This window comes from Gouania willdenowi, chromosome 9 (genome assembly GCF_900634775.1).
Source record: "Gouania willdenowi chromosome 9, fGouWil2.1, whole genome shotgun sequence".
In the NCBI taxonomy this organism is placed as follows: Eukaryota; Metazoa; Chordata; class Actinopteri; order Blenniiformes; family Gobiesocidae; genus Gouania; species Gouania willdenowi.
Window position 1 is genome coordinate 4,141,150 of NC_041052.1, and position 18,003 is coordinate 4,159,152.

At 35.9% G+C, this 18,003-nt stretch overlaps 1 protein-coding gene across 1 annotated transcript in view; it reads left to right on the forward strand.

Annotated features, from left to right (window-relative positions):
- Window positions 1-18,003, forward strand: part of commd10 (COMM domain containing 10) — a 61,754-nt gene that overhangs the window by 3,729 nt on the left and 40,022 nt on the right. Inside the window, exons 3-5 of the mRNA XM_028458694.1 lie at window positions 2,738-2,848; window positions 3,227-3,382; window positions 5,504-5,614. Coding sequence (XP_028314495.1) covers window positions 2,738-2,848; window positions 3,227-3,382; window positions 5,504-5,614 — 378 coding nt within the window. The remainder of the gene's footprint in view (window positions 1-2,737; window positions 2,849-3,226; window positions 3,383-5,503; window positions 5,615-18,003) is intronic.

Consider the following 18,003-nt stretch of genomic DNA (forward strand, 5'->3'; position numbering starts at 1 on the left):
AATTCATCTCACCAATTCCAACTACATTTTGGTAAACTATTTACATACACAAAGCAACAGATGAATACAAAAAAAAAAACTTTTCCAAAAATATACATCTGCAAATGTTTTTTTTTTTTTTTTTTAAAGTTCAAAATGGTTGTTGGTTTCATAAGCGCTATTTGCACAGGATTAGTTTTACCTAGGGACCCCATGTAATAAATAAATGAGCCCCCAACGTCTGCTTTTCATGTGGCGCATTCACACACTGAGAATTTGCTGAAATTTACGAACATCTGAAAACGTGAAACAGTATGAGTTGATGTTAAAACGACTTTGCAGGCTTTTGACCACAGATCGGTGTTACTGCTAGCGCTAGCTGTATTAAATAAAAGGCTACAAACACCGTGTCACGGTCTGAGTTTACCTCGTACTGAGATCGATGAGCATGCGCACAACCGGAAAACATTTTTTTTGCTAAAAAATTTAATAAAGTTTTGTTTTGAATGTTTATTGGATAGGGTTATGGTTGTGTGTGCATGCGCATACATGCTCATAATCGATTCCAATACTAGGTAAACTCAGACACCGGAAACAAAACCACCCGTAAACATGCATCAGATGCCGCCCATTTCCGTCCAAATCAGATGCCTATTCGCATTGGATCAGTATCGTCACAGGATCTCGAAGTTCAGCAAAATACGTATAGTAGGTCATTTACGGGGAAATTTTTTCTTTACAAATTACTGACATGGACGATTCGCACGGGATTAACATCACAGAGATTCTCTGCAATTATTACAAATCAAGAATTAAAATTACTTTTTCTTTTCTTTTTCCAAAAATCTTCTCCTAAATAAAGGTCCCTATTTTTATAATAAATAAATAAATTTGTGCACATTTACGTAAAAAAACAACAACTATTTGTAGATTATCACACACACGCGCGCACATGCACACACGCGAGCAGCTGCTGCGCGCTGGAGTGTGAGTGTTTGATCAAAAGTCTCACAACACAAGCAGTAACAGTCTCCACAAACACCAAAAACAGACACTAGGTTTGTCAGAAGTTGATGAAAACAAAGACAAATTCGCTATGAGAGGATCAGCAAAGTCTCCGTGTCAACACAGAGCAACGGACTGAAATATTTGAAAAACCCGCCTGTGTGCTTACAACGTCATACTCTCTGATTGGCTCATTTCGCTGTCAATCAAAATTGAATTAGCCTGAGACAGATCATCCAATCATCATCCATTATTCCAGCGTCCGGAACAGACAGATCCAGCCCACTGCTCCATAGACCTCCTGTGAATCCCGGCGTCCGATGGGCGGGACTAAGTGCGTCATAACCGAGCATTTATCCAATGAGCGTCTAGTTTGACTGCAGCGGATCAACCACTAAATCCTCTCCCATTGAAGTCAATTGAAGCTGAACTTCACCACTGTTTATTAACACTGTGACGCTGCGGTAAAGAATGAAGAACGTCACGCTGTCACTGTCAGTTTCCTGTTATAAGAAGCTGATTCTGAACTAAACATACATGTGTTCTGTCATATATTTAGTCAATGAAATGTACACACAACACTACATATTTGACCACTGATTTTAGGGGAAGCTGAGGTTCCCTTGTAGTCTTAAAGCATCCGCCACTGGCACACACACACACACACACACACACACACACACACACACACAATATTTTGTACACACTTAATATGTTTTAATTGCAGATGTAGAAGCACCGTTAGCACTAAGTATTTTCTGAATTTTATATATATATATATATATATATATATATATATATATGAAGTCTGCCCCACAATGTAATAATGATGACATTGTTTTTACGTTTTGTGGTCAGCATCTTGTTACATTATTGACCAGTTATTACATTTTGGGTTTCATTACATTTAATTTTACTAGTACAGTGCCCATTTGAAGTATGTATTCATACAGTGGCAGGAGCTTAAGTAGAGTTGTCAATTATGACCAAATGAGTATGTGTTTGAAGGTTGGATGTACAAAGAGGTGTACATACTCTGTTGTGTTATAAAGGGGTTTATGCACATACTCCATCAGAGGGTGTTGAAATGCATGTGTCTCACACACAATGTGTGACACTTGAAAGAAAAGAAAAAAACAGACCCGGAAGTACCACGATGCATTCGAAATTGGGAGCCATAATCTCAAAAACAAAATGAAAATAAACGTTTTGCAACACACTTAAATAACTTTTTGCAGTACAGAAATATTTTTAATATTGACCTTCTTTTGTGGACTGTAGGAGGGTTTTCTTCTACTGATTATTAGAGGTTGTAAATGAACAGATTGGTGCGCTAGCGCCCCCTCACACTGAGGTCAACAGCTGAATAGGTTTCATTTCTGGAGTAAACATGAATGTGCAGTCCGGGTGAAATAAAATTAAAATAAATGTTTTGTAACACCAAATAAGTCCAAAATAATGCATGCACACACTCAACCTGTGTGCAAGCAGTCAAAAAAGTTTCAGGTCGAACAGACAGAAATTCGCTCCACAAACACACACACGCACACACACACACACACACACACACACACACACATACACACACACACACACACACACGCACACGCAGAACTTCCTTGATTTATTAGAGAGATAACATTTTAGGTCATTGTTATATATCGGGCTCTAACAAGGCTCTAGTTTAGTTTCAGTCTTTGGAGTAAATCTGAAATAAATCAGATTATAAATAATGAAATCTTTTCTTTTTCAGGGTGAGCGTACCTTCAGTGAGGAGGAAGAGGAAAAACTTCAAACTGCTTTGTCTTTGGATCAACGTTCTCTGAACCTGGTTCTCGAAACCACTGCTTTTATCTTCGAGCAGGTGCGTGTCCACGTTGTTTTTATTTAATCTTTTATTTATCTTTATAAAAAAAGGATCTAGCGACTATAGCTAAGATAATATAAGTCAGTCAATATCAGTCCTTCTGTCTTTGTGCTTTTAAAATCACTATGGGATCAGTTTTACAAATAATAACGTGCAGAACCAAATGATAATTGAAGAAAGGTTTACATTAGTTAAATTAAAAGCAAAAATTAGGCTTTTCAAGTAGAATGTTGTATATTTACTGTATGAGCTGAATATCTCTGTCCACCAGGGGTCACTGTTGTATTACATAATGTTGTATTCTAACTGCACTCTGTGTGTGTGTGTGTGTGTGTGTGTGTGTGTGTGTGTGTGTGTGTGTGTGTTCATAATTAGGCCGTTTATCACAACATGAAACCAGCGTCTTTGCAACAACATCTGGAGCTGGTCCAGATGTGTCCAGACCAGGCCCAGGTTTTCTCTCAAACGTGGGCTTCATCTGGACCTGAACTGGTGGAGAAGCTAAAGGCTAACATCTTTGCTCCTAACAAGGTGTGACTGGTTCTGATTCAAGGCGTTTTTAGCTCTATTCCCATTTATTAGTTTAAAGTTAAAGCACGTTGTCAACCTACTTAATAATCAATCAGCAGATGATGATGATGATGCTGGAACCATCTGTCTGACACAGGCTGGCATCATCCACAACTCATCAAGTGTGTAAACTTAAGCTATCACCAAATTATTGATTAATAAAAATAACTATTAGCACTCAGTATAGTTCCGTACTTAAAATATCATGACTTACTTCATAATGTATTTGGTTTGCTAATAAGGCTAATGATATTATTATAATCCATATGAATATTTTAACATTATATGATTATTATTAATATTATTATAGTATAGTATATGACTATCTTTATTATTATTATTATTTAGATTATTATTATTATACAATATAAGATTATTGTATTAAGTGAAGTTATAATTAATCATATATAGTTATAATAATAAAATAAATATATAGTGTATGATAATAATATCGATATAATAATACAAAATATATAGTTTTAACTACAAAATGTTATATATGAATATTTTATTATAACTATATTATTTATGATGATTTTATAATTATAATTATATTACATATTATTTGATTATTTTATATATATTATTATTTTACTATATATAATTATTTTATTAGTAATATATTATTATATATGATAATTTTATTATAATAACTATGTATGATTATATTATATATTATTATTTTGACAGGTATATCGTCTCATGGCTGCATTATTGGTTAGGAAATACGTTTATCTCCTTGTTGTTTGACACCAGCATCAGTTTTAACATTTGCATGGAAGAAATAATGAAAAATGAATGAATAAATATCACACAAACACATTTTTTTATTGTTTATTGTAATTGAATGAATGTGTTTACACTTATTCCTTCTTTTATGTTCAATTTAACTGTATTTATATAGCGCTAAATACAACAATAGTCATCTTATAGCGTTCTGTCTATCTGTGAGAGTTCAGAGGAAAACCCCAGAGCCGACGAGTCTCACATGCTTTATTAATATCGTGACCTCTCACTGCATCATAAAACATAAAACTGACCCGCTTTGACTCACTGCCACTAATTTATCACAAGTACAGTGTTTAACAAATTCATTAACTACCCCCCCACCCCCCACCCTTAGTGTGAGCTTCATCCTATAGTCTCTAAATTACCAGCACTGGTGATTATAAAATTATCTGACTCGTTCTTTAATGAATAAAAAACAGAATTTGTAAGCTTTTCAACATGTAGTGTGATTGTATTCAAAAGCTACTACATGAAGCCTTTTCATTTTCACTTTTAATCACATTAAATTTATTCTGCATTAAAAAAAAAATCATCTTTAAATTCTTTCTTTGAACTTTGGATTTTTACTTTACACATTGTGTCATAGTATATAGCCTTAAATGTGTAAATCCTTGTTTTAGTCAGATATAAAATGGGTTAAAAGTGACCAAAGATGGTGGAAAAGCTGGTGAATTTTTAAAAAAACACAGAAATTGGTTCAAAGTTGCACATTAGAGTGGCTAAAAACAGACAGAAAAAATGGTAAAAAGGGTTCAAAGTGTCAATATTAGAACAGTTAGTAGGAACAATTTCTTTAAATTGGCAAATAATGGCCATGACAAATCGTGGATGTGGTTAAATTGGGTAAAATAAACATTAAATCTGGTAAAAAGAGGTTAAAAGTGACAATATTGGGTCAACATATGTGACATTAGGTGGAAAAGTGATGGAAAGTGCTGAAAGTATTTTGAAAATGGAAAAAATGTGTAGTAAAGGCATTGAAGTTTGATGGATAAGTGGCAGAAATAGGACTAATGTAGACAAAATACATTAAAAAGAGCAAAATTGTAGCAAGAAAAAGTGATTAAAATAGGTTAAAATATGGTACGTTTGGTGTAGTTGCTGAAAAATGGTAAAAATAATCAAACATGGGCTCAAATTGTTCATAATATTTAGTTTATTGAAGGCATCTGGCAACCCCCTCCTAGTGTCTTGCGACTTTAAATTGGGGACCTGACCCCAAAGTTGAGAATCCCTGTATTAAAGCATGTTACTTCCTTTGTCTCATTGTAAACTCTGCTGTGTGTGTTTCAGCTGGACTACGTTGGCTGGCAGTTGAACCTGCAGATGGCCCAGTCCAGCCAGGCTCATCTAAAGTCTCCCAGTGCCGTGCTGCAGCTCGGCCTCAGTCAGGAAGACTCCCAGGTATGGATGTGTATGTCTACGCGTCGCACATTGTGTACTCGCGTTGTTTCCGCCACACTTGGTTCTCCCTGGGGTGTCTGCGCTCACACAGACGTAGCTACAGCTACAGCTAGAGGAGTCACTGTGTGGGGAGCTTTGATATCTGGAGCCTCTGGAGTCTGTGGCCCCTCGAGAACTTGTACTGCTGCTAAAGACGAGATGGTGTACGTTTTTATTCATGCCTGATGAGGCTGCTGGTATTGTTGATAGAGTACTGAATAGTACTGGAGACAGGGACCATCTATAAGGGGGAATAAAGGGGAGAGCATTCATAATGATGGTCCATTGTTCTATGAAACATTTATTTATTCATCTGAATAATATCCACTGTTATCCAGGAAGTTTATTATTATTTGTGTCATAGAATATAGTTTGTTTTAATCAGAATTAAAATTGGTTAAAAGTGACCAAAAATGGTGGAAAAGGTGGTGAGATGGGATTTTAAAGAAAGAAAATTGGTTAAAAGTTGCAAATTAGAGTGGCTAAAAATGGGCAGAAAAAGTGGTAAAATGGGTTCAAAGTGTCAATATTGCCTTAAAAGTGGCAGAAATGGGCAAAAAGTAGGAACAATTAGTTTCAACTGGCAAATAATTGGCATGAAATATGGTGAAAAGACGATAAAAGTCACCATAAAGGGTCATCATATGTGACATTAGGTGGGAAAAGTGGTGGAAAGGGTTTATAAGTGCTGCAAATGTCTTCAAAGTGGAAAAAATGCGCAGAAAAGGCATAGGCATTGAAATATGATGGAGAAGTGGCAGAAATGGGAGTAATGTAGCAAAAATGCATTAAAAGGAGCAAAAATATGGCAAGAAAAAGTGATGAAAATAGGTTAAAATATGGCAAGATTGGTATAGATGAAGAAAAAGGGTAAAAATAAGCAAAACTAGTTTCTTAAAGGCATCTGGCGACCCCCTCCCAGTGGCTCACGAGTCCAAATGGGGTCCTGACCGCTAGGTTGAGAACCCCTGTAGTATAGTTTGGTAATGGGGTTTGATTACAGGATGTGTTGCTTTAAGATAATGATCAGAATCACATTATTTTGTATTTTTTTAGAAGCTCTCAAACACAAAACATAAAATATTTAACCACAGTCCCATTTAGATTCCAGCTCAGATATTTATCTTTGTAGATGAACATTTACTTAGCTTGGTTTTACTCTACTGGAGTTCTTCTATCACACTCCTCTGTTTCTGTTCTTTATTTGGATCTTATTTAACTAAAGCCTTTCACTGACTATCATAGCAGGACCTTCAGAGCCTTTTCTCACACTTTTTCATTTTCCACTGAGAGAAAAGAGACTTTTAAGCTGCTGCAAAAGCAATTAGCAACAAGACTTAAGTATTTTGTATTTTTTACTACAAACCGTTACTAGATAATCTAATCTGTGAATTAATAGAAATATCCTCCAATATGTAACTGGGTGAGACGTAAACACAGACATGCAGGAAATAAAGCAACACTGGTTCTTTTTTTTGTCTCAAAGTGATGTGAGGGATTATCTCCTCAGTCTGGGTCCATTCCAGTGCCCCCCCCCATTTTTTTGTATTTAGTCCCTGGAGAATACCAGCTCAGTTTAAATTTGGAATTAGGTTTGTCTCGTCTTAAATGCATGCCTATAGGCGTTAGCTTGAAAATATATGTTTTTCTTTATCTTTGCACGTCTGACTGCAGCCAGATCTTTTTTTTTTGTGCTGAAGATTTTTCAGATGGTTTTCTTTAGACATGCAAAAGTGGCATTATTTATTTAAATCCACTTAGAGAATCCTCAGTCGTAGGAGGAGATCGCTGCAGGGCTAAAAACAAGGCTTGTAAAGAGTGTTTAGGGATGAACTTCTGACTGAGCTGCACTTCTATAGATGACCTATAGGGGACACTGTTGTCTCATACGTATTTCTGGGCAGGGAAAAGTCTGCGATAGATAAATTATTTTTTAAATGTGGTGTGGCAGTTTGGAAGTATACCTGGGTTAATGTTTTTTATCTTATCCATTGGATAAGTCCTGTCAGTATTTTTTACTTCTAAAACCTTTGAGATCTGTTTTGTGCAACTCTTAATACAACAGAAAAATGCACAAAAGCACAACACAAATGAAAAAAATGACTCCAAAAACACACACAATATCAGAAAAATACAATAAAGGACCACAAAAATGACTCCATAAACTCAAAACTACAAGAAAAATACACATGAATAACTCCAGAAACACACAATATTACTGAAAATTTAACAAAAGAAAAACACAAATTCACTCCAAAAACTCTTAATATGACAGAAAAATGCACAAAAAGACAACCAAAATGCACAAAATGACTCCAAAAACAACAATAAAGGACAATAAAAACCACAAAATGTGTCTAAACACACTTTAAATGACAGTAAAATGCATCAAAGGACATCAATAGTTACTCACCAAACACACAAATGTACTGAAGGACAAGAATATGACAAAATTATTCCAAAAATCCCAATTACGACAGAAATGCACAAAATGAAACTGAAAACTGACAAAATAACAGTAAGGACAACAAAGATACACAAATATGACTCCAAAACACCTAAAATGACAGATTTAAATGCACAAAAGGACAACTTTAAAGCACAAAATGACTTGAAAAATCACAACTTACAACAGAAATACACATAAATGACTCAAAATGTACAAAATCACAACAAAAACCTTAGATTGGTCACTATTCTAAATGCTGACAGGAATGTTAATAATGTGTCCCTCGGATCAGATACAATCACATTTTTGTGTCTCAAGTCAGTCCTGGAGGACAGCAATCCTGCTTTGCTCTCCAAGTCACCATGTTTGCAAAGAGATGATTGTTTGAAGGCATTCTGCAAAGCACCTTGTTGGGTTAGGCTGACATATATAACATTTGTCTGAGAATCATACTCATACCCTTCTTTCTGTTTATTTTCAGTAAACTATCTTTTGGTGTTTCTGTGATTGTAGCTGTGGTGTGTTGAATTCTTCACGAAAATGTCTAAAAAGTTTGTTGCTTGAGTCTTAATAATAGGAAGAAAAGTGTCTGCTGGAGTGCAGATTTTTTAAAGCTAATAAAATATACAATAAAATATGTTGTTTATACATTTTAAATGTTATGTGTTCATTGGACCATAAGTCTTTGTCAATAATAAATGGTCAAACTAAAAAACAGCTATATTTAAACCATGCATTCCGTAGCACAATCATTTATTTTTATTATGCAAGAGCGATTTTTGTGTCTGACAGACAGAAAAAGCCCATTTGTTTCTGTAAGAATGAGAAATGAGGAGTTTTTTTTATTGGTCGGGTTTTTTACTCAGAGCAGCAGTTAAAGCATTAGCGTCTTAGCCTAGAATTAAAAGAGCTGCACTTGATGACTAAAGAACATTATAAAAATAGACTAAACCACGCTACAGCCATGTGTTTGCAGGTAAGTAAGTAATATTTATTTATATAGCACCTTTCACAGACAGAGGTCACAAAGCGCTTTACATATCAGCTCATTCACACAAATGGGACAGAGCTGCCCTACAAGGCGCGAGTCAACCACTGGAAGCAACTTGGGGTTCAGTGTCTTGCCCAAGGACACTTCAACACATAGACAGGTATAGACCGGGATCGAACCCCTCTACCACCTCAGCATCAGCGTTTCTGTGGTCAGTTTGTATATTCTTCTGTATTTTTGTACTTCTCTTGAGTGATTTTGAAAAAAAGAAATTGTGACATAAGTCTTTATTGTTTTTAGTTGTCATTTTGTGTTTATTTTTTGTCATTTTTGGAGTTGTCTTGTGTGTTTATGCAATAAATTTGTGTATTTTTGACGTCCTTTTTTGTGTTTTTCTGTAATCTTGTTGTTTTGTGTGTTATAAGTAGGGATGTAAAGATTAATCATGAGGCAGTTAAAAATCGATTAATAGGTGTCACGGTCTGTTTGCCTCCGTACTGAGATTCTAATCCTAACCTAACCCTAACATAATCCAATAAACAAATAAAACACGTGTCCGTTCACTTTGAAAACAGAAATAAACAAAATATATGCGCATATACAATCTCAGTACGATGTGAACCATGACAACGGTTCACATCGATACTCTGAAATTGAATCACGGTACTTAAATAAAAAAATAAAAAAAAATATATATATATATATATTTGATGTGGGATCTGTTTTAATGTCCAATTGTTAAGGCACAAAATACATTTTCAGTTGCACATTTAATAAGAACTATTATGCAGTTTTGCATTGTTTACTATAGAGCCAGAGTGGATAGGCTTCTTCATTTGTACTATTTCTTTATTTATTTCATTCAGGATTTATTTTTAAAAAAATTGCATTGTTTTGCATAGTTTATCAAGGGATTTTTTTTTACAATGAAACAGTATTTTTATTTTTATTTTTCAGTCATCATTTGTCTATAGTCTCATTTTATAAAATAAATCGTGAGAGAATCGTATCGTATCGGGAGTTGAGTGAATCTTTTTGTGTATTTTTGTTCTCATTTTTTACATTTTTGTAATCATCTCATGTGCAAAAAAAAAATTGTTGTTTCCTTTGCTCTAAAAATGTATTTTTCACTTATAGAAATGTTTTTCTTCCAGGCATTCTGTACTGTGTGTGTTCAAGCAGATACATATTGAACCACAAAACTATATATATATATTTTTTTATAGTGATTGGGGAAGAAAATAACTTTTGTTATCTATTACCGGTACTTTTCTTTTCTATTGGCTGTAATGATGCCGTCCTTTCTCCAGCTGCACTTGTTTTTCTCATTGGTTAGGTGTCTGTAATTGTGCCCATTCATTGTATATGAGTTCAGCTGAGTGCAAGTGCTAGTCTTGAGTCTACATAAGTCTATGCTTTAACTGTCATCTTCATTGATCTCAAAATAAACACTCTATAGTAAGTATTCTCTTGTGACTCAGTTAGTGGAAATAATTAGTGGACTGTTTGAAACTTTATTGTCAAGTTGTCCCCAGCTAACACTTATTATAGGCAAACTAAGTGTAGTTTGTGGAAACTTGCTTTTTTTCTTGTTATAAAAGTGTCAGACATGAAAGACTTCTTCTCCTGTGATTCCAATTTATTTTCTCCGTTCTGGCTTACAGCTCCTATGCTGTATTTATGAGGAAACCTTTTCTCTTTGTTCAAAGACACACACACAGACACACATACGGCTTGTACTAGAGATGGGCATTATTATAGCCCTCGATATTTGTCAGAAAATGTAAAATCGGTTGACAAGTTTTTTTCACCAATGCTGTTCTTCTTCAAGCCTTCTGTTACTGAATTGACTTTGTTTATGGTGTTACAGTGCTAATTTGTAGTGGAAAAGAATATTATTTGTGTTTTCTGATCATACGGTTAACCAAAAGTTACGGAATGTACTCGTTAACCTCCATCCTTTAAAACTTTTAAAACCACCAAAAGCACAACTTTTTGTTCTCCATTGTTAAATGTTGTAAAAGAACAAATGAAGGGGGCAGAAGTTTCTGTGGACTCTTAAACATTACCTTTGACCCATAGATGAGAGCCTTTAATTCTGGTTTCTGTTTTTCTGCCCAGAGAAATTTTTACTCCACCAGAGGCTGTTTGGAGCGGATCAGAAGTTGTTGTCTGAATGCAAATCGAGCCAAACCAAGGTGATAAAATTATCAGCTGTCCTCCGCCCATTCAGACCAAGTCCGGGACTAAATCAGTGTTAACGCACCCTAACTCACGAGCTATCTTAATCGACCTGCACATCATGTACAAACCATATAAAAAATGTTATATGTGTAATGTTTGTTGCACAATATTGAAAGGTTATTTCATTAAGGTCTTTATTAGTGGTATCCATTTGTATCAGAAATCATAAATTTAGTGTTGGACGATATTGGCCAAAAGCTAATATCGAACATATCTAGTATGAATAGGATGGGAATTTATAAGGATTTAACTATTTTGATTACATTTTTGATTCTGCTTAACCATTTGGTTGTTTATTGATTCTCATTTTTTAAAAAAAGAACGGATCAGCCCTCTTTGTTCCAGAGATACAAACTACTCCCCGGTCGTCACGTCACTGGAGCAATGAAGCAACCAAAAAGTGCAAAAATGTTCAAGCGACTCATCACAGGCTATTTAAACGACTGTAGTCGCTACAGTCGATTACATGCCACAATCACGCACTCTGCGGAGTTACGTCATTAGCGTGCACTGGAATCGATAAGGGGAATCGTTTGCAAAGTTGGCAAATGATTCCAAGGAATTGAAACCTAAGTATCTCCTCAAACGTACACATTTGCATCTCTAAGTTTCTACGATATGGTCAGGAATGCATTAAACAGTGCAAAGTCTTGCCCTGAACATCACTTTTGTTCATCCAACATCATAAGCAGCAGACCAATGAAGATAACCTAAAGCTCTCTTGTCAACCTTTGCCGTAAATCTCTTTTGACTCCGACACACAAACACACAACAAACATCACATCGAGCTTCAGTTATTATTGGAGGGATTACATGCCACAATCAATGTATTGGAGAGCGCTGATGTAAATGGCACCGTGTATACTTCACATCAAGCCACCCACCAGCCAGAAAAAACACAAAAGCATCTTTGTCTCAGTCTCTACTTGCCTTGCTCTACATGTCCCAAGATGCTTTGCTGCTTTGTGTGCACATCCTTTAAAGGGTCTCCCTTTCTTTCTCCATCTCCATCGTTCGCTCCATCTCTCCCTTGCCCTTCCACTTTCCCACTGGTGATTTGTTTTTCTCTTGTGGGATTTGGGATCCCATTCATCCACAACACATTGTTCGGCTCTTATCCTTTCCAACGGATGGGCCCCGGGGGGCAGAAGGGGTGACTGTGTGGGTGCTCCACTTTCTGCCTGCCCCTCATCTATCCCTGTCGCCCCACACTCGTTGCACCCCAATCCTTGCTCCTTTGCCATTCCATGATGTCATTGCTTTTATTTGCTCCTGGGGCACCCATTGATTCTCTGTCCCTCTTACACACTCTGGATCTCCCAGTCACTCCTGTCCTCAGCTCTGCCCCCCCCCCACTACCACCACCAGTTATGGAAGCCATCATCCCTACAAATCCAACTCCTAATTTAAATCTCATTGATTCAACATCCCTGTTTTTTCTCCCCTCTCCCACTCTTGTGATCAGCCTTAATTTCACCCTCGTTATTCAGCCCGTTTTCTTTCACGCCCACCTTTGGAACTAATCATTAATCCCCTGATAATGTGCTGCTATTTTGCAGAAGATTGTGAGTGCATCTTTTTTCAATTTTTTTCCCAGTTGAGTTTTTTCATGCAAAGCTTTTTGCTTCTTGGCTGAACTATTCAGGGGTAAGAAATCTATTGCAGTTCTAACAAGATGCACTGATTGCAGAAGCTTTGACTCAAATCACACCCATTCATTCTAGTCAAAGATGTCTGATAGACATAAACGGAGCAAACCCTTCTGAGCAAACTTTTGATAATTGATATTTTACAACTTACTTTTACCGTTTTCCGATGATATTGTTTTGTTTTTGTGGTTTATTTGCTCACATTGCCACGTGACAATAGGTAACTGCAATAAAAGGATGCCACCGCCTCCTCTGGATATCATAACTGGGTTAGTGTTTGGCACTAATGTCATCCCACATTAGATTTTGTTAGAACAAGTTCGATTTTGGAGATGATCCTGCAGGTATTGTGGAAACAGTATCCAGAACAAGTTTGTTTGGCTGGTTGTACAGCACCACCTACTGGTAACTTAGCACCTCTAAACTTGGCGGAGGTTTGACTTCTCTTAGTGCTCTTATTTTGTTGTGTTATTTGCCCGAATTTGAGCCGATATGCTGAAATAAAATGCCCTGCTATCAAAGTAGCTATAGCTGCAGGAAGTCTACCCACATGGTCGCACACGTGCAACTTTGTGCTTTTGGAAACTTTAATGTGACCAATCACATTCACATTTGGTATTATTTGGATTCAACACCATTTAGCTGTGGTTTTTACATTTTGGAGGCTATCCAGATCAATATACTGATTCTAGATCAGTTTGAAAAAAGATTTTGACGTAGTTATGTCAGGTTGGTTTCTTAATTAATGTACATAATTTCATCCGAATCAGATCCAGATTGTGGTTTGATGTTGATTTTTTTAATAAATGGGGGTGTTGTCCATACATTTGGACCTACTGTGTGGTTAGTAATTGGGACTTGAACTTCTTCTAAGCCTTTAAAGTGTGACTGATCATGGTATCATGATCAGGATTACTGTTCCAGATAACTGATAATAGCTTGAAAAGAGGAGATTTGTAGCTCGGGGGAGTTTTGTTCTCATTTTAAATGTTGTGTCATTGCTCAATTATGTCATTCCACCATTAGAAGCAACTCAGGGGCAGATTTACTAGAGATGTGGGCAGACAAGTAGGACAGTGATTGGCTTGACACACCACTGTGTAGTTCTTGTCCTGGTATTCCCCATGATATCACATTACTCCGTTTTGCCACAACTTTCATTGCATGAAAACAACCAAAATGTGTCGGGAAGTCAGTTTGGCAGAGTTATATGGGGCAAACACAAGAAATCACAGTAAGAATAAAGTAAAAACACTTCTGTGCATCCGTCTACGAGACTCCACATCCCACAATGCAATCTTTTACAACTTTTTTTAAGCAAATAATCAATTTCTATTACAACTACATTATGTTTTTATCTGATTCAAAATGTATCATCCCGAGTGGAAAGCAGAAAAATGTGCAAATGTTATTTTCTCAGTCCTTGTCCAGAGCAAACAACCATGAGTCAAGAACTGGATGAACTGAAAGCCACCATTGTCCTTTTTTTAAGATTTCAGTATGTGTTGATGTAACTATATTTATACTGGCTGTGTTTTGTGACACAAACATTTATTAGAAATCTAGTTGGCATTCTGTCCTGCTAGCTGTACTGTAACTCTCCTCCCCAAGGTTCCCCTTTATCCGGTCTCCTTTTTCTGTCTCTCTCTCACACACTTCAGTCCCTCCTCTCCTCTGTCCATGTCTTTGAGAGCGACAGTGTCTACATACCATGGGGGCACAGGGTGGCTGCCTTGGCGATCATCAAGTTCAGCTGCTCGGTGTTAAAAAAAAAAGAAAAACCAGGCAAGCCGCAGCTGGTTTTGGGCCGACACTTTCTGTGTTCCAGCCCCAGCTCACAAATACACTCACACTTTGCCCTCAGTTGACCACGACCCAATGTCCAAACTTGTGCCAATATATGCATTAAAAAACGGATTGTTTTTTTTTAAAAGGTGCCTTGGCTGATCGGGTGCATTTTAGATTGTGAAACTTTGCACTACTTCTGCTAGATTTCACTCACAGTGCAACATGTTGACTAGTATTTGCCACAGAAATATAAGCTGAAGTCTTTCATAAGTTGGTGAAGTTTTGAAGTTTTGAAAACCCAAAACTTTAGTTTTAGTTTTGTTGCTAGTAGAGCTGCAAAGGAGTGAAGAATCTCCAGAGGAACTTAAGCTTGAGATTTCTGGAGATATTAGAAAAATAAAAACTTTTCGTGGGGAATTATTCATTGGAATTAACCAGAAATTGGGACTATTTTTATTTTGTTTTCCAAATATATTTTTGAGTTTTATATATTTGAACAAAAACAATACAAGTACACTCAAAAGACAAACACATAAACAAAAAGGAAAACAGCAATGATAATAATAGCTGTTATCCAAACAAAGTAATTACATACAGTAAAACCAACACATGTCTCAGACAGGGATCCATCTCAAATTATTTAAAATAAATAAAAAATACAAAAAATCCTTACTTATTCTTACTTACTTAAAATACTTATTCTACGGCTCAGTAAAAGTGGTTCCTTATCTTCATCATCCTCAAAATCATATTTCTTGACAAAATCAGCAAAAGGGCCTCATATCTTTTCAAATGTTTCCTGTTTTTCTTTCATTATGGAAGTAATTTTGTCTAAAGGGGAAATCATTAACATTTGCCTTATCCAGTATTTAATATATGGGCTGTTATTTTTTCCCTAAAATATTGCAATTGCCATTTTGGGAGTATTTTGGAGTATTTTTAAATCTCTGTATCATGTCTGACCATAAAAAAAACTGTGCAAAATAACAACACAATATTTAGCTCTTGGAAATTTTCAATGGGAATTAAAGGGAAAAGTGCACATTTTAGTTTTTTTTTTAGTGCAGTTTTTTGCAATTTGGTATGATTTTTGAGCAATTTTGTTATTTGGTGTGTGTTTTGAATAATTTTGCTTTGTGGTGTGTTTTTGGAGTAATTTTGTATAGTTTTGCTGTTTGGTGTGTTTTTTGAGTAATTTGGGTCGTTACTGATTTTTGATATTTTTTTGGAGTCCTTTTACTTTTTGGTTTGTTTTTGGAGTTATTTAGTGCACGTTTGCTGTTTGGTGTGTTTTTGGAGTCATTTTGGAGTCTGATGCCCGCATGTGGCCCCCAAGCCACCATTTTTCATGTCTGATGTATAACATGCAGGACTGGATCTGTGGGTTAGTTTCTTCCTACATGCATTTACACATTCCAAGTCTTTCCTGATTCTTCTTCTATCCTCTTATCATCGCTTGCCTTTTTTTTTTTTTTTTTTTAACATCCCAATGAATGAGATGAGTATGCAGCTGGTGAAGAAGACAGTTATTTTTGGCTCTGCTCAAGTGTGACTCACAGCTACATTTTCTGAATAGATCAATTCTTTCTGTAAAAAAAAAAAAAAACCTCTTTCCCGCTGCATAACTACCCTGGCCACATCCACACCTTTTCATGTCGTTAGATTTCCTTCACTGCTGTCACCACGTTGTCTTTCAGGTATTTGACATGTTTGCCTTTGCTGTCTTTGTGTGTTTTTTTTCTTCTTTTGTTCTCATATATCAATGAATAAACTCACATCTTTGTGACACATGGGTGTCTGTGATAATTGCTGCAGGCTTAACGGTGACAGCGGAAGCCTGTGACAGTTTGTGTGTTTAGAACGTCACATTTGTCACCTGCTATTAACAATATGTAGCATTTTAATTACAGCCCTTACATGTCCCAGTGGTGAGAGAGCTTTAGAAAGTGAGAGTTAAAGAAGCATCATTCCTCAGAATTAAAAGATTCAAAAGCACGTCTCAGGAGTGTGGGAAATATGAAAAAGAAGCCTTCCAAACAAATTGATAGTTAATTAGAAATATTATTATTGTCTTTGTAATTTTAAAAATCTGTTGCAGTCTTAATTATAATTAAATTGTAACTGAGTTCAGATAATTGACTTTGTAATTGTAATTTCCATGAAAATTCTATCAATCAATAATATAATTTACGCAAAATTAGGGAAAAAATGTGAAACAGTTTCTGACTTGAATAAAACTGTTGAACATTTAAATTTATTTACCGCACATTCCACCAAATTTTAATAAAATAAAACAACTCTCTTCTATTAACATATATTTCTGACTTTCTCTGTGGCAGCTTGACAAAGTTTTTTGACGGTAGTTTTTCCACGATGCGTCAGAATGATTCGAAATCTACGGTGGAAATTGGCAACACGTCCTCCACAACATAGCCAGCGACGAGCTTTAACTCCTGTCGTTCCTCAATCTATTTTCACCTGTTTAGCAGGAGGTGGGTCCTCAGAGTTTTTGTTGTCTTTCACAGAGTCAAACTCAAAGTAATGTCAGTGCTTCTAAACTTTTTGGACATTCTCTTTCGCGCTCTATTTTGTGTTGTTTACCAATGACATGGGAGTACGATGGCCGACTGAGTTATAATCAGGGCTTTAAAATAACTTTTTAGATCATCATCCAGCATGGTTAATAGTTTCTTAAAGTTACCAGCCAACTAGATTTTCCACCAGCCAAATTTTTTTCCAGCTAAAATAAACTACTAATTATGAGTGCCACAGAACAGATTTAAGCCTTTATGTTTCTTTGTTAAAATAGTTTTTATTTTAGTTGATTGCAGAAATACTTTAAAATGGTGAAAATATAGCCATTTAATTTAAAAACAATGTTGTAACAATGCCTAAAAGGTGCAATATGGAACTTTGGGTTTGTCAGAAGTTGAATCTTTTATGAAGTATATGCATCATAACTTAATAAACAAACTTAACTCAGATGAAAATTGCATCCCTGGAACACTGTTTGAAGTTAGAAAGAATGGAAGTAATCAGTACTAAGAATTACATGTACTGTAGAGAAAACATGTTTTACTAACATGCATGCTCTTCAAATGTAAACAAATCCCACTCCCCACAAACTGTATAGTGCACATTTTAAAGGTGAACAAATGGTGGAATACCAGCCACTCACGACCCGACATCCAATTGGTAATAAAACTCCTCAATTTCTTCTTCTTTTCAG